The 22,402-nt window shown below is 56.5% G+C and overlaps 2 protein-coding genes across 4 annotated transcripts in view; one reads left to right on the top strand and one right to left on the bottom strand.

Moving 5' to 3' along the window:
* RAB11FIP5 (RAB11 family interacting protein 5) overlaps positions 1 to 3,201 on the bottom strand; it is a 37,089-nt gene extending 33,888 nt beyond the window's left edge. For 2 of the 3 annotated variants that reach the window (XM_085059331.1, XM_085059333.1), the window contains exon 1: positions 2,711 to 3,201. In XM_085059331.1, coding sequence (XP_084915457.1) covers positions 2,711 to 3,090 — 380 coding nt within the window. In that variant the 5' untranslated portion in view covers positions 3,091 to 3,201. The remainder of the gene's footprint in view (positions 1 to 2,710) is intronic. The other variant, XM_085059332.1, reaches the window with a different exon arrangement.
* Positions 3,202 to 11,766: 8,565 nt separating this feature from the next.
* LOC146438555 (homeobox protein Nkx-6.1-like) lies at positions 11,767 to 13,656 on the top strand. The gene is made up of 3 exons (XM_085059901.1): positions 11,767 to 11,977; positions 12,714 to 12,898; positions 13,361 to 13,656. Exons 1-3 carry the CDS (start codon positions 11,779 to 11,781, stop codon positions 13,592 to 13,594), a joined length of 618 nt encoding a protein of 205 aa, XP_084916027.1. The 5' UTR covers positions 11,767 to 11,778; the 3' UTR covers positions 13,595 to 13,656.
* Positions 13,657 to 22,402: the final 8,746 nt, after the last annotated feature.

The following is a 22,402-nucleotide window of genomic DNA, read 5'->3' as shown; positions in this document are numbered from 1 at the left end:
GCAAGGTCACCATGCTGCCAATGGATCTTTTGCTGAAGCAGGCTCCCATTCCAGCTAGCAGCAGGGCTGTGCCCAGAGAGAGGAGCGAGGATCCCAAAATGTGGTGTGTGGCAGAGGTTTGGCCCCACAGCCCTGTTATCTCCCCGGCACAGGCCTGGCTGGGCTCCATGGGGCCAGCCCTGAGGGTGGGAGCCTCTGTTTGTTTTGCTCTTTTTTTTAATCTGGGACTCCAAATTTCCTCCTCAACAGACTCGTTTCCAGTGGGGCCACACCAGATGTCAGAGCTGGTTGGAAGCTCTCAAAGAGCCAAACCCACCTCAGGCTCCCCATGATCCTTCTCCCACCTGGCTGGACAAGCTCCAGCCCTTGGGATTCTCCTCCAAACAATGGTGTGGTCCTTCCACACTGCAGAGCTGCCACCCCATCCTCAGGACACCTCCAGCTCTGGGGCTGGAGTGAGCAGAGGTGCTCAGAGCACAGGGTGAGAGCTTCCGTCGTGTTTTCCATGCTCACTTCCATCCTCGGGGGCCATGGGTGAAGATAAAGAGTTTTAAAAGCTCTTGTGATCCTGAATACTGCAAGGGGAAGTGAATTTTCCTTAGGCAAGCGAAGCTACAGGAAGGGAGGGAAACAGACAGCAAATCAGAGAATCATGGAACGGGCTGGGCTGGAAGGGATCTTAAAGCTCATCCCATGTGCAGGGACACGTTCCACTGTCCCACAGTGCTCTAATCTGGTCTTGGACACTGCCAGGGATCCAGGAGCAGCCATGGCTTCTCTGGGCACCCTGTGCCAGGGCCTCCCCACCCTCAACAGGGAAGAATTCCTTCCCAAGATCTCATCCAACCCTGCCCTCTGGCAGTGGGAAGCCATTCCCTGTGTCCTGTCCCTCCATGCCTTGTCCCCAGTCCCTCTCCAGCTCTCCTGAACCCCTTTGGGCACTGGAAGGTCTCCCCGGAGCCTTCTCCAAAGCCCTGGGGATCTCCAGCCTCACAGCCCAGATCCCCCTTGGCTGCAGGAATGGTGTCACGGGGTGACCGCCGGCTGTGACTCAGGGTCTGGCCAGGCTGGACATTGCTCCCGTGGGATTAACAGTCCCTGACAGGACCTTTGAGACAGGACCAGGCCTCAGTGGGGCCACAAAGGGCTCCTGCTCTGCACAGCTACACAAAAGTCTCTCCCACAGGAGCAGGGCTTTCCCCAAGCTCCAGCTCATTCCCCAAGCCACAGGGTTATCCCACATCCCCCTGCCAGTTCCCTGCTGTGTCTCTCCGAAGGCCTCGCTGGCTCTGCAGTCAGGCTGGTTTCAATTAGGCCCCAAGAATCCCAATCCAGCTCCTCCAACACCGCCCGGCCTCCCGGCATTTCGCTCAGAAAAGCCGAAGAAACGCCGGGGGGAACTCCCAGCCACTAACTGCGGGGTTACTCATTCCTCCTCCCTGCCCACGCTCCCATTTTAGGGCAGCCGGGAGTCTCCAGGGCTGTGGAGCTGCGTTTCTCCACAGGAAAAGTTTTTCCAGTCCTTTTCCACACTAATCCCTGTGCTGCCCTGGGTAGGAGGGCGAGGGAGGTTCCTCTCCAAACCCGCAGCTTCGGGCAGCAAGCCAGCAGAATTCCCGGGATTCGGGGGGCCAGGGAGCAGGGGGGACACTCCCAGAGGCACCGCCAGCCCAGCCAGAGCTGTGTGCAACAAAGCCCCCAAAACTCCTTCCCTAAAGGAATTTCAGCCACATTCCTGCTTTTTTGTGCTTGGCAAGGCTCGAAAACACGATGATTGTTTTAAACCCGTCTGGGGGAAGGAGGATCAGCAATTCTCCCCACGCACAGTGGTTTGTGCTGGAGGTAGCACGGGGCTGGGGTGTGGACGCTCAAATTGGGGACCCTCCTCTCAACGGTGACAACGGGGTGGCTGCAAAGCCACCGCAGCCATCAGGGGACAAACCACAGCTGTGCCACAGCTTCCCAGGAGTGACAGAGCCTGGGAAAACCCTGCTGGGATGCAGAGGGACCTCACAGCATCCTGTCCCCTGGGACCCCTGTTGGGGGCATAGATGGATTCTCTGGTGCCTTGGCCAGCACGATTCCCTTCCAGGGGGATGGAGGGACCCCGAGACACCCTACAGCATCTTCCTGGAGCACACGTGATGTGCCACCCCTCCCACCGCGTCCTTCCTGGAGCATCCACAGGCCCTGCGATCCCTGCGGCGTCCTTCCTGGGTCACACCCAGAGCCCTCGTCAGCCCACCCTTGGGACACCTCCCCAGGCCACCGCGGACCCCGTGCCACCCTCCCTGCTGCGAGCACAGCCCATGGACGCTGGGTGACCTCCGGCAAAACCCTTCCCGGGCACGGCCGGACCCCGCCACACCCTAATCCCGGTGACATCCTCACTGGGATGCCCAGGGACCCTGTGATGTCCTTGCTCCTCCAACACCCACCCCGGGCTACCCAGGGACCCCACAGTAGCCACACAGTGACAGCCATGGCAGAGCACTTCGGCGTTCCATGTGCCCACCCTGAGCCACCCGGGGATGGCGTGACACCACCCTGGGACACACAAGGAGCCCACGACACAACCCCAGAGCACACGGGGGTTCCATGGGCCATCCTGGGGCACTCGGTGACCCCCTGATACCCACCCAGGGGCACTCGGTGACCCCCTGACACCCACCCAGGGCCCCCCGCAGCCCCAGCCCGGCCCCTGACTCACCGCTCGTCGGGCTCGCGGCCGCGCTGCCGTGAGGGCTCCAGCGGCACCAGGGCCTGGCCCAGGAACCGATCCATGCCCACGAGTGCCCGGTGCATCACCGTGAGCACCAGCCCGGCCTGGGCCCCGGGCTCGGGAGGCAGCTCGAAGGCGCATTCCTCCCTCCACTCGGGGCTGCCACCGCTCTTCTCGGCCACCGAGGTGCTGTACTTCTCGCGGCCCAGCTGGATCACGGTGTACGCGTCGCTGCCGCCCGCCTTGCCTTTGCCGCCGCCGCCCTTGCAGCGCAGCCCGCGGGCCCTCACCACCGTCACCTGGACGTGCGTGGGCAGCCAGGCCGGGCAGCCCTCGGCGGGCAGAGCGGCCGCCCGCAGCAGCGCCATGGCCGGGCCGGGCTGGGCAGGGCCGGGGAGAAGCGGCCGGGCCGGGCCGAGCCCCGCTCCGGAGCCGCCGCTGCCGCAGCGCGAGCCACACCGGCCGGCCCGCCCCGCCCACACGGGGACCGCCCCGCCCACACTGGGGCCTGCCCCGCCCACCGCAGGGTTGGCCACGCCCCCGTCCTGGCAGAACAGCTCTAACCACGCCCCGGCATGCTCTGATCACGCTCCCAAATGAGCTCTGACCACGCCCCTTCTCTGCATTAACCACTCCCCACCCGCTCCAGCCCCGCCCCGCCGGCCTTGGCCACGCCCACGAGCAGCTCAGACCCGTCCCTATTCCTGACCCCGCCCCAATCCCCTATCCCCGCCCCAAATCCCTCTGACCCCGCCCTAGCCTCTGGACCCCGCCCCAGCCCCTCTGACCACGCCCTAACCTGTATGACCACGCCCCCTTCCCCGCCCCGCCGTACCGGTGTACTGGAGGTGGGCGTGGCTCGGGGCGGGGCCGGGGTGACGCCTAGCGCGGTGTGTTCACACCCCTGCTGTCACACCCCTGCTGTCACACCCGCGCTGTCACACCCGCGCTGTCACACCCCTGCTGTCACACCCCTGCTGTCACACCCCTGCTGTCACACCCCTGCTGTCACACCCGCCCTGTCACACCCGCGCTGTCACACCCGCGCTGTCACACCCTTGCGGTCACACCTGCGACACAAACACCCATCGCACAGGCGGGGCATTCCTGGGACAGCATTCCCGGCGTGGCCCTGCCTGGCTGTCCCCCAGAGTCTGCCAGGGGCGGGGTGTGCACGTGTGTGACAGCACAGCTGTGTCCCTGCCCAGGTATGTGTGTGCACAGGTATGTCTGTGCATAGCTGTGTCCCTGAACAGGTATGTCTATGTCCAGCTGTGTCCCTGCCCAGGTGTGTCCATACCCAGCTGTGCCCCTGCCCACCCCACCCCTGCACACCCTGCCCTGTGCTCTCCCCAGCTGCCAGCCCCGGTGCCGTTCTGCCGTGACCCCACACACATCCGGAGCAGAATCCCGGATCATTCCCGATGGCACCGACCCACGCTCACCCTTCCCCACCCCAAGCTTCCCCTCCCACCCGAGGAGCATTTCCCAGGCCACCAATGAGTGACACCAGCATCCCCCCAGGGCCCCAGCCCTGATATCCCATTAACCCACCCCAGCCGCCCCATAACCCCACCGGTGCCCGTTCCCGTTCCCGGCAGCAAGGTCACGGAGCGGTGCAGGGCGCAGGCCCGGGGCGCTGATCCCGCTGTGATAAGGGCTGCCTGGCTCAGCGGGGTCACTGCCTGCCCTGCTCTATCGCTGCCATCTCCCCGCCGTGTCCCACAGCTCCCGGGCTGCCCGTTCCGCTCCGGCGCGGAGACACCGAGCTCCCTGCCAGCCCCAGAATTCCATGATTCCTGCATCCCTTTCCTTGCTTTCGGGGCTCCTGCTCGCCCCAAACGCTGCTGAGTGCAGGAAGAGCCACAGCTCACCCCAAAAACCTGCCAGCATGTGTTTAAAACTGTGGGAAATCCTGTATTTTCTCCTTTGGGATGTGCTGCCCCAGCCGTATTCAAATATCCCATTAAAATATGCTTCATATGGGAATAAAAATCCTACACTGGGAGTTTCTTATCGCCCCTGAGATGAACTAAAATCCAATTATCCCTCCAGTCCTGGGCCTGTCCCTGCTCTGCCAGTTGTGCCTTATCCCTCCTCAGCATCTGCTTTTGATTTTCCTTTCTTTTGATTGTTTTTCCCCATTTTTTTATGCACTGATTATCTCTCCTCTCGCCACATCTCCTTTCCGCCACTTCCCATCTTTTACCTCCATAATTGGGATTTTTTTCCATCTCCCTTCACCTTCCCTGCCCTGCTCCTATTTATTTATCTCTTATTTATCCATCTCTTTGATTCCACCGTCACTTCTGCATTTGATGCATACGGAGAGTTTTTAATTACCCCTGAAATCAATTACTGTATTTTCATTCCACTCTGGAATCAAAGGGAACACAGGGATCCTTCGCTCCATCCCCAGCGAGCCTGAGTTGAGGGAAATTTTGCTTTAATTCTTGCTCTAACTTTACTTTTTGGCTTTGATTTTCCTTCAACTTTAATTTTTGCTCTAATTTTTGCTTCAAAGTCAATTTTTGCTTTAGCTTTTGTTTTGCTACAACTTTATTTTTTCCTTCTATTTAATTTTTTCCTTCAATTTCCCCTTCAAACTTAACCTTTTCTTCCATTTTTGCCTAACCTAGATTTTTTCTTCCTCCTTCTACTCCCCCATGGAATCTCCCTCCCCAGCTCAACCTGATGCTCCCCTAAAACACTGCAATGACATCCTGGATGGAGCTAACACAGCTAACCCAGCTCCTATCCCAGGAAAAAGTTGGAAAACAACACAAATACAATGACTTTGCTCTTTTTTTGCACTTTTGGTCCAAATCCTGCTCTCCATCCTGGTGGGACCAGCAGCGCTTGGTGCTGCTCAACCTGGAGCTGCCCCTCTCTGGGGATGGGAAAAGCTCCTTGTTGGAGCTGCACAGGAATGGAATTTTGATGGAATTGAAGGAAAACTCCGCAGGAATATCGGGAGGTGCATGATGGGATGTGGAGTGGGGTGGATGCTGAGCCAGGCTTTGCTTGGGAGGGCTGGGATCACATTCCCAGGGCTCAAAGGCTCTTTGGATCTGTTTTATGGTGGTGCTGGAGCCAGGCTGGGAGAGCTGGGAATGTTGGCCTGGAGAAGGGAAGGAGGCAGGGAGAGCTCAGAGCCCCTGGCAGGGCCTAAAGGGGCTCCAGGAGAGCTGCAGAGGGACTGGGGACAAGGCATGGAGGGACAGGAGACAGGGAATGGCTTCCCAGTGGGAAAGGGGAGCTTGGGCTGGGATGTTGGGAATGAGGGATTGCTGTCTGGGAGGGTGGGGAGGGGCTGGGCTGGAATTGCAAGAGCAGCTGTGGTGCCCCTGGATCCTTGGAGTGTCCAAGGCCAGCTTGGACATTGGGCTTGGAGAAGCCTGGGATGGTGGAAACTTTCCCTTCCCATAGCACTGGATGAGCTTTCTGGTCTCTTCCAACTCAAAGCATTCCATGGTTCCACGGAATCTTTTCCCCAATGATGCACATCCCTGCAAATTCTCCGCCACCATCAAAACACCCCCCAAACCTGCACACACCGACCAGCACTCCCAGCAGCACCCAAACCTCCCCCAACCCCCAAATCCTCAGAATGACAAACTGCAAAACTCATGCAGATCCATCGGAAAGTGGATGGAGGTTCTTTCCGGCGATTTCCCGCTGCAGAATCCCAGTTGGCAGCGCAGGGATAGTGGGAAGGGAAGGAGGGAGAGCGGGCTGTGGGGGAAGGGGGGGCCTGAGCCAAGACAAATAAAGAGTTCAAATGGGAAACGATTAAAACTGAACTAAAGTCAAATAAATGGAAAGCGGGGGAGATAAGGCGCCGGCGCCCTCGCTGCCTATTTAACATTCATTGGATTGAATAATCAGGCCTCATTATCTCAAATTGCCGCATATTTGCCCTCAAAATGCTAATTTGAAAGTTGGCTGCGAGCGCCGTCTGCCTATTTTGACTAAAATATGATTTTGCTTCATTGCGCGGCGCTCGTAGCTCCGGGGGCATTTCCCCTGCGCCGAGAGAACGGGGAATAGGCAGGGAAAAGGGAAGGGAAAAATCACCCAACATTTATCAAAAGCTGGCCGGGGAGGAGAGCGAGGCCCTGCTTTGCGTAGAAATGGCATTTTTTAGGCCTGGCAGTGAAATTAAAGGCGTTATCAGGCGCTTTTCGGGATGGACACTTTATCGCTCATCTCGGGAAGGGAAATGGGAGAAATAATTTGCTTTTATTCTGATTGTTTGGCGGAGCGGGGAGGGCTGGAGGCTCCTCCTTCCCCTCTGCCATCTCCTCGTCCCCCTGTCCCCTTCATCCAACCTTCCAGGGGGCAAAATCGACCCTCTGGGCTTTACCCACTGGATCCCGAGTGGAAAATTAGCTCCATTTGATCTCCGTGCGGGATTCAGAGCATCAATCTCTCCGTGTTATTACCCTTGCTGGAAGTCAATCAATGGATAATAAGGTGGGCAGAGCGGGCAGGATGGACTCCCCCCGTTCCCACCGGGATTGGGGTTAGGGAAGGGCGCTGGCTCCGGAATCGCCTCAATCCCGCGTTAGCGATGCTGGGATTCACTCCCGGCTCAGCAGCCCCCCCAAATGACACATTTCTCATGCAGAGCCCATCCCGGCCCCCCTCCTTGAGCTGTTTGCACAGCAAACTGCAATTGTGTGTGGGATTAAGGGGGCTGCCAGGGCCGGGGGAGGCCAAGGAGCCTTGTTGACAAATAAGGGTGGAAATCCGGCGCCATCAATTCCGCGGGCGCCTCTGGATTTGGCAATGACACTGCGTTTGACTTTCCTGCCGGGCAGATGGAGGAGGTGCTGACCCGGCTCGGGTTTGGGGCAGATGGTGGAGAAAAGGGGACCTCAGAGGGGCTGGTGGCCCTGGGGATGCTGCAACCCCCTGGAGCAGATTCCAGGGGAATTCGGAGGAGTTTGGTCCTGCTGTCCCAAAGTCAGGGTGTGAAGGACAAACCTGCACCTTCCCATCGTCCCCACTGCTGCTGGCCCTTGGGATGGTAGGGACATGTCCCAAAGGCTCAGCCAGAGTTCATGATGGCAGCCATATCCAGAGAGGGGACAGCTTGTCACCCCTTTATCCATCGGGATGAACCTCTGGGATAAACATCCTGGGAAAAACCTCCTGGCACTTGGGTGCCACAGCCCTGGTGTGTCCCATCCCACTGTCCCATCCCAGTGTGTCCCATCCCAGTGTGTCCCAGCCCAGCTGTCACTTCCAGGCGTGTTCCACCCCAGGTATCTCATCCCAGTGTGTCCCAGCCTGGTGTCCCACCTTGTTATGTCTCATCCCAGTGTCCCCCATCCCTCTGTCCCCAAGCCTGCTGTCCCATCCCAGTGTCCTCATCCAGTGTGTCCCAGCCTGATGTCCCCCCAGCCCGCTGTGCCTCATCCCACTGGAGCAGCCCAGCGTGTCCCACTCTGGTGTGTCCCCTCCCACTGTCCAATCCCAATGTCTCCCATCCCGCTGTCCCATCCCAGTGTCCCTAACCCTCTATCCCATCCCGCTGTCCCATCCCAGTGCTCTCTACCGGGCTACCCCATCCCACTGTCCCATCCTGCTATCTTTATTTCTCTGTCCCACCCTAGTGCCCCAAATCCCACTATCCCACCTCACTGTCCCCAATCCCTCTGTCCCACCTCACTGTGTCCATCCCTTGTCCCACCTCACTGTCCCCAATCCCGCTGTCCCCTCCCGGTGCCGCAGGGACATAGCGCGGTCTAGTATCGCCCTCTGGCGGTCACTGCGGGAATGGCTGCGCCGGGACCTCACTGGGACTTTACTGGGAATTCACTGGGAACTCACTAGGAATTCACTGGGAATTCACTGGTACCCCACTGGGACCTTGCTGGGACCTCACTGGGACCTCGCTGGGATCACACTGGGACCCTGCATTGGGATCCTCCCCGCAGTACCTCCCAGCTGGGATCCTCTGGGATCTGCTGCCTGCACTGCTTCTCAACTGGGATCTCCAGATACACTCAGTAAGATCAACATCCTTCAGGTGCATGGAAAAAACTTTAAATATTACAAATCCCTGCAGCCTCAATTCCTGAAGGATCCATTCCAGCCCTGGGAAACCCATCCCGTTCCTGGGGTGATCAAACCCAGTCCTGGGGAGACTTGTCCCAGCCCAGGAGGGCCATCCCAGACTTGGGGGGATCCCTCCTGGACCTGGGGGACATTTCTGAGTCCCAGGAAGAGCCATCCTAGTCCCAAAGGTCCCCTTCCCAGCACCTAGCTGGCCGGCTCTGCTGCAGGACATCCCAGATTTGGAATTTGGGGCATATTGTATCCCATATCACTCAGCTATCGATGTCATTATTTGCAGAAATTCCTCCATTAGAGCTCGGAGCTCCCAAAAGTTCCTGTGCAAGGAGTTTCTCAGGTCTGGGAAACTTGCCAGGGCTTTAAAAATGTCTTTTTTCCTTATTTTTTCTGCCTTTGCACCCTCAAACAGCTGGGGTGACCTGTGCCCATACAAGTCCTGCTTGGGAAAGCCTGCCTGGAGCTGGGTCAGGTCTGTGGAGAGAAGAAGTGGAGCTGCATATCTTAGGATGCTTAAGGGGAGGCTTTGCTCTGCATCCCAAATCCGGGTGTGAGACCTTTAATAACTGGGAAAAGAGAGGATTTTCTTGGGGGTGGATGTGTAATTCTGATCAAATGATCCCAAAAGGGCCAAAGGTCAGGTCTGGATCCTCCTCAGCCACTTGATGGCAGTGGGAATCCAAACATTTCCCTTTTTTCCCAGTCATTTTGGCTGAATTGGGAGAAAATACCCCTTTTCCCTGCAAACTGGGGGTATCCATGGCTGTCAGGCGTAAAGTGAAGACTCCAAGGGCTGGAATAGACAGATGGGCGATGGACAGATGGACAATGGCCAGACAGAGGGATGGACACAAAACCGAGGGGGTTCTGGGGCTCTGGGATCACCCTGAGCCTGTCCAGGGATCCTGGAAACTCCATCCCCCTGCAATCCACACCCAGCCCAGACGGCCTGGCCCAGGGCTAATGAGCAGCTTTGTCATTAATTAGCTCAGAATCCCGAGCCTTGGGCAATTATGCCCCAAAATGAGGCAGAAGCCATCCCTGGATTCACATCCTGGATCTGGAGCTGCTGGAAGGAGATTGGGTTTGTGGGCAGTGACCCCGATTGCAGGGTTTGTGGGCAGTGACCCCAGTTGCAGCCCTCCTGCTCCTGGTCTGCACATCAGCATCTCCCCAAACCCTTGACAGCTCCTTCCACCTCCCCAGGACAGGATTCTCCCACCTGGAAAAGTGCTGAAATGTACCAAAGAGCTACTGGGTATTTCTACCTCCATCGTGCCCCAAATCATCTGGATCCCATAGCCATGGATCCCCAAACACCACTGGGTCCCAGTATTCCTATTTTGGCCCCATATCGCCTAGATCCCAACCCCACAGACCCCAAAGAACCACCTGGTACCACCCAGTATCCCCATTTCAGCCCCATATCACCCAGATCCCAATCCCACAGATGCCATTTGCATCCCATCAGCTCAGGGATGCTGATCCCCCCCATCCTGGGACCACCCAGCTGCCTGAGGGTGCCAGGAGGTGTTTGCTGAGCTCCATCAAACAGACAGGAGGAAAAGGGGAATAAAAAAAAGGGAAAGCACCTCCTATCCAAACACAGCCGAGCCCACCATTCGCCTCCTGCCTTTTTATCTTTCAAAGGCCGTCATTAAGACTCAATAACACCAAACCTGCCGCCCTTTTATCTCTGCACCCCCCGCCTCCCCAGGGCCCTTATTTGTCCCCACTGCAGTGGCACGATGTCCCTGTGCTGCTCCAGGGAATGTGGCATCGGTGCCACCATGGGATTTTATGGCTTTTTTGGGGTACAGCCCCCCCCCCCCGGGGAGCTTCAGCTGCAGGTTCCAGGCTGGGGGTGACCCTGGGGGTCCCCACGTCCATCATCCCCGAGGTGAGGAGCAGGGAAGCTGCAGAGCAGAGGATGCTCCTGGCCAGGACGTGTAATGACTTTCCCAGCCGCGGAGCGATCCTCGGGGTCGCAGATCTGCAGGTTTGTCCCCGGGGACAGCCGAACTCGGGGCTGCTGTGGCGCAGATGTGGCCCCAGCTCGGCTCCCCCGCGCCCCATTTCCTCCCCAATAAAGCCCCGAGCCCCGGGGGAGTCTTTGACCAGGGCTTGTCCCCCGCCGCGCCGGCCGAGGTGTGACTTTTCCCAGCTCATTAGGAAAAGCTGCGGGATTTTTCAGCATCTCAGACCCTAATGACCATCTGAATCCCATCAGCGAGCGGGGAGAGCTGGGGGGGTGCAGGGAGAGCCCCCCACCTCTGCCACTGCCACCAGGGCATCCCCGGGGCTGTCCCTTCCCCTCGGGGTGAATCGATCCCCAAAAAGGCAGCTGTGAGGGGGGTGCAGGCTGTGACACGAGCTCAGAATGAGGGGACCTCAAGTTCCCCCCACCCCGGGAATTTGGTGGCCTTGGGTGACACTGTGTTGTCCCCTGGGGGTCTGGATCCTCCTGCTTGAGTAATTCAGGGCCAAAGACACCCAGCGAGAGCACATTGCGGGTCTCTGCCCTGGGGCGGGGGGACATGGGAGGACATCTCAATAGGGGCAGGGGGACATGGGGAGGACACTCGGTCAGGGCAGGGGGGCATGGGAGGACATCTCAATAGGGGCAAGGGGCTCGGGGGTATCATTCCGTTGAGGGTAAAGTGACATGGAGGGACACGCGGTCAGGGCAGGGGGACATGGGGAGTCACCCCACTGAAGGCAGAGGGACACAGAGGGGACACCCCAATTGAGGACTGGGGGACACAGAGGGGACACCCCTATTGAGGGCTGGGGGACACGGAGGGGACATCGCCGCCGAGGTACGGCGATGTTGAACGGGACATCCCGCCGAGGACAGAGGGACAAGGAAGGGACACGGACGGGTGCCGGGCGGGGCAGGGGCCATACCGCAGGTCCCGCCCCGTCCCCCCCGGGCCCTATAAAGCGGGAGGGCAGCTCTGCCCCGCGGCCCCGCCATGCCACCCCCTGGCCCTGCCCCGCCGCCCCCCGGCCGCTCGTTCACCATCGCGGCGCTGCTGGCTCGCTCCTCGCCGCCCCCGCCGGTCCCCCCGCCGCTCTGGGGGTGTCCCCAGCCCCCCGGGCCGCTGCTGCCGCCGCTCTGCACCCCCGGCTGCGGGGTTCCCCCCGCCTGGGCCGCCCGGCTCGGCGCTACAGGTACCGAACCCCGAACCCCGAGTCCCGCACCGGGACATCTCTGCTCCGGGGACATCGCGCCATGGGGACCCCCGGGCTGCCCCAGGGGGGATTCCTTCTCCCTCGGGGACCATCATTTGCCTCTCCCTGGGGGACACCCCTTATGGGTACCTTCATCCCTGGGGGGTCCTTTGGCCACCTCTCCCGGGGGCTACTTGTCCATCTCTCGCAGTGGGATATCTCCAGATTGGGAACTCCTTCCATCCCTTCAGGGGAACCCTTGATTATGTCTCCCAAGGGGAATTCTGCCAGGGAGAGTCGTGACTGCTTCTCCCGTGGGAATGTCCCCAAATGGGGACCTGACTGCACCTGTCCCATGGGGACATCTGCAAATGGGGGTCTCCTTTCACCTGTACAAGGGGGATCTCCCCAAAGGGATCTCTTCCAGGAGAATCCATACGTCAAAGGGAACATTTCCAAACGTGGCAGAGCTCCTTCCACCTCTGCATGGGGACTTCCCTCAAAGGGATCTTTTTTCCACCTCTATCCACCTCTTCAAGCAGATCCTCAGCAAATGGGGAGGATTTGAGGATTTTTTTTTTTTTTTTAAATAACCTCTTTAAAGGGGACACCTCCAAATGGGGAAGATTCCTTCTGCCTCTCCAGGAAAGAAGCTCCCAAGGAGGGACCCCACTCTAGAGGGAACCCCTCCAAGGCCTCCTCTCCACCCTGACCCCTCTCTCTCTGTCTCCCCCAGGCTTCCTGATCTCCAAGTGCTGCTTCCCCCTGCTCAAAGCCAAGCCCGGCAAGGCCAAGCGAGTCAGGACGATCTTCAGCAGCGAGCAGCTGGCGCGGCTGGAGCAGCAGTTTGCTCGGCAGCAGTACCTGGTGGGGCAGGAGCGCTGCCTGCTCGCCTCCTCCCTGCAGCTCAGCGAGGAGCAGGTGAGCTCCAGGGAGGTTCCCCGGGGAGATCGGATGTTTCCCTCAGCCTGGAGGGGGTGGTGATGGCAGAGTTTTTATAAAAAGGGTGGTGGAGCACAGGTGGGGAAACTGAGGCACAGCGTGGCTGTCCAAGAGGCAGGAATTTGTGTCTCTCTTAAGGCTGGGCTTCTCCACCACAGCTCCTGGGATCCAGGGAACAGTTTTCCATCTTGTCAGGGATAGACTGGGCAGTGCCCGAGCTCCATGGAGCAGCCAGGTTGGAAAGCCAAGCTTTACCCTTTCCTAAAGTGGAAGCATGGAAGGGAATTGATGGAATCACCAACCTTGAGTGTAAAACCACATGGATGTGGCACTTGGGGACATGCTTAGTGGTGGATGTGGTGGTGTTGGGTTAATGGTTGCACTCAAACACTTTAGAGGTTTTTTCCAAACTCAATGATTCCACGATTCTGTGATTCCAAGGTGAAAGTCTGGTTCCAAAACCGGAGGATCAAGTGGAGGAAGCAAAGCCTGGAACAGCAACAAGCCAAACTGGCCAAAATGGGTTTGGCCACCCCGCAGAGGAGCCCAGACTCACAGAGCCACCACGAGGAGGACAAGGATTTCCCAGCAGAGTCAGGGGACAGCCAGGAGGACACGTCCTGCTCCCCTGGCTCAGGGACAGCCCCTGCACAGACTGTGACAAAGAGCTGCTGAGCCACCACTTTGTCCGTGTGTATTATAGGATGTATCATAGCTGGCTATATCTAATATATATCTACAGGGCACCCCTGGGGTTTGGGGGTGAAATAAATTATTTATACAACCCTTGGGCTCATCTTTGCAGGAATAACACACATTCCTGCAGGGTTTGTTCTTGAGAGTGAGACCTGGGGGAGTGGGGGACACCTGCACCCCACCCGCAGCTCATCCCAAAAAAAAGGTGTTGGAAACTTGGATTTCACGGTTCAGGACACCGAGCAGGGGGTGAACCAAAGGTGGGAGGTCCTTGAAGGGTCCAAAGCAGGTGAGAACCTGGGACCTCCCAGGTGAGAGCAGCAATGGGGACATTGGGTGCTCAGCTGGGCAGTGCCAGCTCCTGGAACTGGATTTTTCCCCGTGTCTGTACTGGGTTTGGAGCTGGGGGAAGAAGGGCCCCAGGTGGAGAATTTATTTTGACAGATGTGAAACCTGGGGCAAGGACAGGGGGGACAATCAAGGACAGGGGGGACAATTAAGGGGAAGGGGATGGTGCAAAGCAAAGGGATCAGTGCAAGGAGAAAGAGGATGATGCAGGGAAAAGGAAATGATGCGGGAGAGGGGACAAAATCAGAAGGGGATGATGCATGGAGAGAGGGAATGATGCCTGGAAAGGGCGATGCTGCAGGAAAAGGCGACAATATAAAAAGAAGGGGATGGTGCGAGGGGGGTGACACGAGGAAAAGGGGACAATGCAAGAAGGGGACGATGTGACGGAAGCTGCCCTTTGTCCCGGCTGCTGCAGGGATTAGCCGGCACATCTCAAAGAGCCCAAACTGTGCTAATGTCTTCACATGTCTGCCGGCAGGCCGGGCTGGGCGCGGCTTTACCGCGCTAATCTGGCATGCCGGTGGCTCATTCCAATCAGCCCCGAGACAAGAGGGCTCACGGCGCTGTTTCAATCTCGCCCGGCCGGGGGCTGAGCTGATTGCGGGAGTTAAGTTGTTCTCAGGACACCTTTAATCCCCTGGGAGCTGGCGGGGTTCCTCCCGGGCACTGGGGGGGGACACTGCCCCGCTCCAGGGGATGCTCCCGCCTTGGCAACCCTGCGGGGAATGTCCGACCGGGGAATGATTTAATTAAAACTGCTGGGCTTGGCTGGGCTTTTTAAAGTGTACTTGTACATGAGATGGATTCAATCACATCCCTCTGGCACTTTGGGGTTTGACCGGGAGGGTTTTGTCACGGGGGATGATAACCCCTGGGGGGTGAACTGTCCTGGGCCAGGATGGCTCTGTTCCCTTGGGACAGGTGAGTCACAGGGAAAGCCATCCCTCCTCTTCCTCCCTCCTGGCGATTGACTGTTCACAGGGTCCTTGGGGTGGGGAAGGGACTTGGAGGGACAAAGCAGGGATTGCTGCTCCAGTGGGGAAGAACTGATGGCCTGCAGAAAAGCTGGATCCATACTGGTCATTTTCTGTCCTGCTAAGCTCCTGCCAGCCTGGGCAGGGGGTAGAAATGTAGTTCTTTTCCTCTCCCTTCCCAGTCTGCTGGCAGCTGGACTGAGGCACACGGATTGGGATCAAATCTGGGCACATCTGACATTGTGGAAAAGAAGGGAGAGAGATGCTTCGGAAGGTCTTGGGTTCCATCAATCCACTTGATCCTCTCAATCCCTCGGGAAATCTATGTTAAAAGAGCAAGAATAAAGAAAGCAATGTGTCCTTATCCAAACCCCACACACATCCCAAATACCCCGCCAGCCTCTTCCCGATCCATGGCTTTCTGAAAGACGCTGGTTTTTCACCTGTCTGCAAAACCCGAGGTGGCCTTCAGTGACAGATAATTAAAAGGAAGTGAGAATTAAGCAGCTTTATTAAGGGGATAAAGGTTATCTGCCAAAGATGCAGCGCTGAGCCTTTCCCGGCAAATCTCCTCTCGGCTCCTAGATAAGTGGAAGGCTCGTGGGACAGGTAGGGTGTGGGGTGGGGGAGTGGATGTGTCAGGGAGAGGTGTTTTCCCGGAGGAATTGAATGGGAAATCATGCAACCCGCATGTGGATCAGCGGGATGGGGGGATGATGGGGATGAATGCAGGGCGCTGGTGAAGAGGTGCAAACGGCCGGCTGCGCAAATGGGATGGGACACGGATGGAGAGATGGGAGAGAGGATAACCGGGCGGAGCTGCAGCACTCAGGTTGCTCCCTGCGCTCCTTCCTGCCGGGATTATTCCTGCTGAACACGTGTTGTGTGCAGGATGAGGCTGCGGGAGCAGCGGGACTTCTCCAACCTCAATCCCGGCTGCTTTCCCGAGCCGGGAGCCCCGTTTGGAGGGGTCTGATCGCCCCCCGTTTTGAGGGGTCGCTAAATGGGATTAGATCGGGCAGAGGTGCCGGGAAGGACAAGGAGGCGCTGGCGGAGGTTCAAGGCAAAGCCCGAGCCGAGTGCATGCTGCAGGCTCCATCCCCTCGTGTAATCTCGTTAAATGGTCAGCGAGCATTTCCCCTGCGTCTCCCTCCCCGCTAATTCCCCATTGAAACATCAAATAAGTTTTCCCGAGGCTGCTGGGCAGCTCTGCCTGGTTGCAGTGGGAATGTGAAAAAGACATCGTGAGCAACGGCAGGAAATCCCACAACATCCCATATTTTCCAGACTTTCTGGGATGAATTTTCCCCTAGCTGAATCGCACAAGGAGCCAAGGCATCACATTTTTACATAAAACTCTCTTGTATATATGAAAATAAAGCTGAAATAGGGTGACCTGCCTGGAAAAGCAGCAGGGGAACTGGAAAACTGAGGACACCCCTCATATGCAGTGAGCATTGCAGTGGCCAAAATGTCTGGGTTTAAAAATCCTGGGCTTAAACTACTTCTGGTGAAATGAGCTGTTATAAAAGGGAGGGAAAAAATGATGGAAATTTCACCACCTCCCTCTCTGCAAACCGTTTGTGGTAAAAAAACTCCCAGTCCCTGTGGCAGTGTCATCCCAGCATGGGTGGGTGAGAATTTCACTGGGGGTGTATGAGGGACCCTGGCACCCAGAGCCCCCCTGCACGGTGTGATTTTTTGTAAAAGCTGGATAAATAATTTAAAAAGCGAGCCCTGATGCTGTGGAATGAACACGGGTGACCCTGGCACCGGAGCCCCTCCGCACGGTGTGATTTTATTGTCAAAGCTGAATAAATCATTAAATAAGCGAGCCCTGATGCTGTGGAGGTGAATATGGGTGACCCACCCTGCACGGTGTGATTTTATTTTAAAAGCTGAATAAATCACCAAATAAGCGATCCCTGATGCTGTGGGATACTGCTGGGCAATGCACAGTCAGATAAAGCTCTTCCCAACTCTGCCAAAACCTCGTTCTGCGGTGTATTTGGGCTGCGATGCCCCCGTGCCTCAGTTTCTCCGGCCGCAGGAGCTGGGTGAGCACAGCTTTGGACACACGGGGTTCGCTCGGGTCTGATCTCACTCCCAACCCGCACCCCGCGGAGAGCCGAGCCGGATCCACCCTCGGATCTGCCCCATCCTTCCCCCACTGCATCTCTATTGATTTAATAAGATGGAGAGGAATTAACGGGGCCGGAGCATCGGGATAATGAAAGATGAACAAAGGGGCAGCGCTAGCAAAGATGCTGCCAGCTTTTAATGATGAGGCCGGGCAGATCCCCCGCCAGTTGTCCCTTTGGAGTGGCGATTAAGAACATACTGTTATTGTTAAGGCAGGGAGATAAATCCCTGCACGGTTTCTGATGTGATCAGCCGGGGCTTCTCCCTACAATTTGTGATCCTATTGTGGACGGTGTTTGCCCTGGGCAAGGAGAGTCTGGGAACCACTTATGAACCATCCTTTGGTCATTAGTCTCCTCATTAGGAGAGAACAATGTGGGGAAAAAAAGATAATTGAAGGGAGCAGCGGGCTGATGGTGCACTCAGGCCTGGCCCAGCGCTGCCTCAATGCTTAGTTTGTTTATAATTCCCAATTAATTTTAAACGCGCAGGTTTGGGATGCTCTCGACACCTGGAATTGCAGCCCCTGCGAGCAATTCCAGGGCTGTGCGTGACGGGGGGAGCATCTTGAGTATTAATCGATTTTTGGGGGTTCTCCCAGGCTTTGCTGTCAGCTGGATGTAACCCCACGGAATCATGGAATTACGGACTTGGAAGAGATTTTTTAAGCTCATCCAGTCCAACCATATCCCGTACTCTACCCTTGCCGTGTTTGGAGAGACCCCAGGCAGCCGGGATGGGGAGCGTTGTGGGGTGCAGCACGTCCCGCTCCCTCATTCCACATCTGGCCGAGATTTGGGGCCAGATGTGACATCGAGGAGTGGGGCACGGAGGAATTTCCCCGCTGGGATCAGGGATGACTCCCCAAGGAAAGGCTGGGGCAGAATCCAGCCCTGCCTCGGCTGCTGCCCGGACATGCCCGCCTGGGTGATGAATCAACCCCGCGGGTTCTGCCCCGGGGAGGAGGAGGGGGAAAAGCCCTAATTCCTCAGGATGCTCGATATTATCAAGTGCTAATGAGACCTGGATGGGGCTGAGGTGCTTTGCAGACCATTATCCCAAATTAACCTGACAATGAAGCCGGGCAGCGATGTCTGAAGGGCGGCTCGGGTGTGTATTGGCCGTCTGGGTTGGGGACAGGGGGATGCTGTCCTCTGTCACCCCCCGGAGCACAAACCGAGGGCCTTGGGTTTTGCAGGGATCATTCTCCATTGCACGAACACAGAATTATGGAATGGTTGGGCTTGGAAAGGACCTTGAAGTGCATCTCGTACCACCTCCTGCCGTGGGCAGGGACGCCTTCCACCATCCCAGGGTGCTCCAAACCCTGTCCAACCTGGCCTAGGACACGTTGAATTGGCTCCTGTGGAGGTTTGACAGGCAGGAGATAAAATGAGGTGACAGGGATGGAGAGAATGGGGATAGTCTCCTTCAGGCCAGCGTTTGGGATGACACTCTTCCAGGAAATTCACATATTCCCAAGTTTTCCTGTCCATCTCATGCTGCTACTGACACTTGGCTCTGACAGGGGCACATTAGGGGTGGCCTTGCCCTTGTCACCTGGATCCTGGGCTCCCACTGCTCAGAGTGCGGGGTGATGCCCTTGCTCCTGTCCTCACCCCAGTTTGGGGTGTCGGTGGAACACTGCTAGGTGCTGAGGATCCACAGGCAACTTGGATCCTCCTGCAACAGGAGAGAGGGAGTTTCTCTCCAGCACTTTGCTCTGGAGCTCCCTGCAGCTCCCTGGGACCTGGCTGAGGGTGACAAAGTGACCAAGCTGAGGCAGGGTGGCTCCTCAGCACTCCTTTCCAGGTGTTCCCAGTGCACAGAGCATGCACTGTTACTGATGTCAGCTCGAGGAATTTATCTTGTCCAGGCTTTATGATGAAGGAACACGATCACATCCATTATCATCCTTGGAGCACCCTGTGCCCCTCTTGTCACAGCAAAGATGGATCCCCATTCCCCTCTCCCTAGAGGATTCAGTGTGATCCCGTTTGGAAAGGGGCAAATCACCAGCTCAGGGAGCCATGGGGTTTGAAGATCCTAATTGCCCACTACTGCTTTATGGATTTTTATTTATGGTTACTATGGATTAGCACAGGAGAAATACTTGCAAAAATCGGACATCAGGCCAAACTCTGGTGTTCAGAATCCCATTTTAAAGGCAATTTTTATTAAAAGACACTCAGGATTTATTAAAAGAGTTCAGGATTTCAGAACCCCCCCAGTCTGGCAGTGCCAGGCCAGTTGTCCTAAGGAGCACACGCCTGGATAATCAGCACTGGCAGCCTGGATCCATCCTCTCCCTGACGGAAAGGATTCCCCCAACCCAGACGATGTCTCCCCGCCGGCAGGAGGACTCACGCCTCGGATTACAGATGCACCAAATCCCCGTCACGTTTTCGCGTGTGCTTGCTGTGGGTTTGGGGGAAATTTCCGCCACCTCTTTTCGCCCCGCTGGGCTGGGTTGGAGGCTGGAAGAGGGATGGAAATGGAGCCAGGCTCTCCTCACCGGCCGAGAGGCGAGGTGTGAAATTTCTCATGGGCAAACAAGTGAGAGCTGCGGGGTGCCCAGAAGAAGGGAGACAGAAAAGACGAAGCGGGGAGGGGGGGGGATGAGGAGGAGGAGAGAAAGCAGCAGCCAGGGAGGAACAAAAATCCCTAAAGCACCAACCTGGATTGAAGAGTGGGGCGTTTTCTATGGGGGGATTGTAAAATGCGCTCTCTCTTTCCCCTTGGCAGGGGGGAAAAGGGCCCCCCCTCTATCTGATAGTCATTAGCATCAATTAGCCCCGTTTGAAGTAGGCAACATCTTTGTCTCTTTGCAAAAAAAGAAATAAAAAAACCTTTCAGGGAGCCCATAATAACATCTGGAGCAGGAGAGGCTGAACTCGAGTTCCCCACTTTCATCTCTTGTCGAGGGACTTGGAATGTTAATGCAGCCTCATTCTTTAATGGAGTTATCAGGAAATGCTTTTCACCTCCTTCCCTTTGCTCAGGGGCGATGTTTACAAAGGGCTGGGGGCTTTTTGGGGGGCTTTTTGGGTTGTTGTTTTGTTGTCGGGATTTTTTTTCACCCCTTCCTTAAGAAACTCCCCCTAAGAGACCCCACCCCGCTTCCCCTTTTATTTTCCGTGCTCTTGAAAAACAAAACCGGGATAAAATATGATGAGCGGAATACAGTGAATAAAATAAAATAAATAAAATCACCACCACCAAAAGCCAAAGAGGATCAGATCCCATTCTTTCATCTCCTCTCCTTGGAGGGGCTGGGGCCACTGGTTGGAGCTGCTGTGGGCAGGGGAGGTGGGGGGTCCTGGCCTGAGCCCCCCGCTCTGCCTGGCTGCTGGGTGCTACATTTCCCAAGTCATTACCAGCGAGTGAAAATTTCCAGCTTTCCCACCAAAATGCATTAGCTGAGCACACAGCACTAATGGGAAACAGGATGCATCATTAGGTAGTGCCTTCGGCCGAGAGGGAGCAGCTGAAGGGAAAAGTCAGCTGGGGTTTGGCTGCTTGTCCAACCTGGCAGCTCCCTGTCCATCTCAGTGGCTCCCAGTCCATCCCAGCGTCTCCCTGTCCATCCTGGTGACTCCCTGTCTGTCTCTCTGTCCATCAGTCATGCCAGGGGATCCATCAGCACCTCTGCCCTGCCTTCAGCTTGCCCATCCCAACAACCTCAACAGAGATTTGTTAAAAACCTCAGCAGCTCCAGCATCCCTTTCCATGGGAATCACAGCACCAGTCATTATAAACAGTGAAAATAATGAATTAACAACCTTTCAATAAAACAACCCAAAACCTCATATAACACCCGTGTTCAATCCCACACAACCTCTGTGCCAACAAAGCCAGGAGCTGTGAATCCCCAAGGATTTTTTTTCTCCAAGGTGACTCTTTTTTTTGGGAGAGGCTTCAGCACTTGCCCAGCTTTGAACGTGTGATTCCAATTAAGGCTGTGGTTCCATGGCAGCAGGATCAGAGCTGCCTGTTTGGATAAGGAGCAATAAAGCAGCAGCTGTATTTATTCACTTATTTGGAAGCTGCTGGGGAAGACAGGATGCTAAAAGGCAGGAAAAAAAAACGTGTTTTAAAGGTAAACTTAAGAGACTCTTTTGTCTCCTGTGGGCATCCACCTCCCTGAGGATCCTGTAGCCGTCACCAGGGTGCTTCCTCGTGAGCAGGATAATCCTGCCTGCGTATTCCCAGCTGCTTTGAAATGCTCAAAAATACAGAGATCTTTATAATTATTGCTATGGATTGTGCAGGCAAAAGAAACTTTAAATGGCATGAATCTCTGTTTAAGGCAGGATTTACTGGATATGGCCCAAGAGCCTGTGCATGCAGAGATGGTTAATGCCAAGTTATTAAACCACAGGGGAGTTTTGCTCTGTGTTTATTAACCTGGAGACTCCAGGATTTCTCTGTGTTTGCACACGCTGGACTGAATTTCCAGTGAGAATTTGGTGGGATTTGAGCAGGAATCCCACCTGGGAGAGGAGTCTGTGCCATCCACAGCTCCCTGTCAGCCCACGTGGTTGTGCCTGGTTCTGAGGGTGTCACACAGGGATGGCACCAGTTCCATTTCCAGAGCACAGTCACCTCGGATCCTGTATGATGTCCCATATCCCAAATATTCCTACTCACTCCTGGACAGGGACACAGACACATTTCCGTTGGCAGGGGATGGTGTGGGTGCTCCTTTGAGGCCTGGGGATGTCAGGGTGAGTTTGGGAACGGGGGGACTGCGGGTGTCCCTGTGGGGAAGGAGTTGGTGCTGGTGTGAGGTGTCCTTTGGGCAGGAGTTTGGGTGTTGTTTTGGATGTCTCTGAGGAAGGAGAAGCTGTTGGTGTGGGGAGCCATGGGGAAAGAGCACAGGTGACTGTAGGGGAACATCCAGGATGGGTGACAGTGGAGGTGACAGCAGGGAAAGAGGTGTGTCCATGGGGGTGTCAGAGTGGAAGGAGGGGTGTCTGTGGAGGAGAGTTGCCATGGAGTGTGGCGTGTCTGTGGGGTGCCCATGGGGAATGGGGGATCTGTGGGGCTGGCAGCGTGGCAGCAGGGGTTTCATTGGGGTGCTGGTGTGGAAGGAGAGGTGACCAGAGAGGTGCTTGAGTGTAAGGAGGGTTTCTGTGGGAGTGCTGGTGGGGAGGAAAGGGCGTCCATGTGGAAAGTGGGGTGTTCTTGGGGATGTTGATAGGGCAGCAGGGGTATCTGTGGGGGGGTCAGTAGGGCTGTAGGGGTATGGGTAGGGACATAGGTGGGGAAGCAGGGGTGCCTGAGGGGTGTCAGTAGGGGTGCAGGGCTGTCGGTAGGG

This window comes from Lichenostomus cassidix, chromosome 4 (genome assembly GCF_008360975.1).
Source record: "Lichenostomus cassidix isolate B80296 chromosome 4, HeHo_3.0, whole genome shotgun sequence".
In the NCBI taxonomy this organism is placed as follows: Eukaryota; Metazoa; Chordata; class Aves; order Passeriformes; family Meliphagidae; genus Lichenostomus; species Lichenostomus cassidix.
The sequence above is the reverse complement of the archived record's forward strand: the minus strand, read 5'-3'. Positions and strand labels throughout refer to the sequence as shown.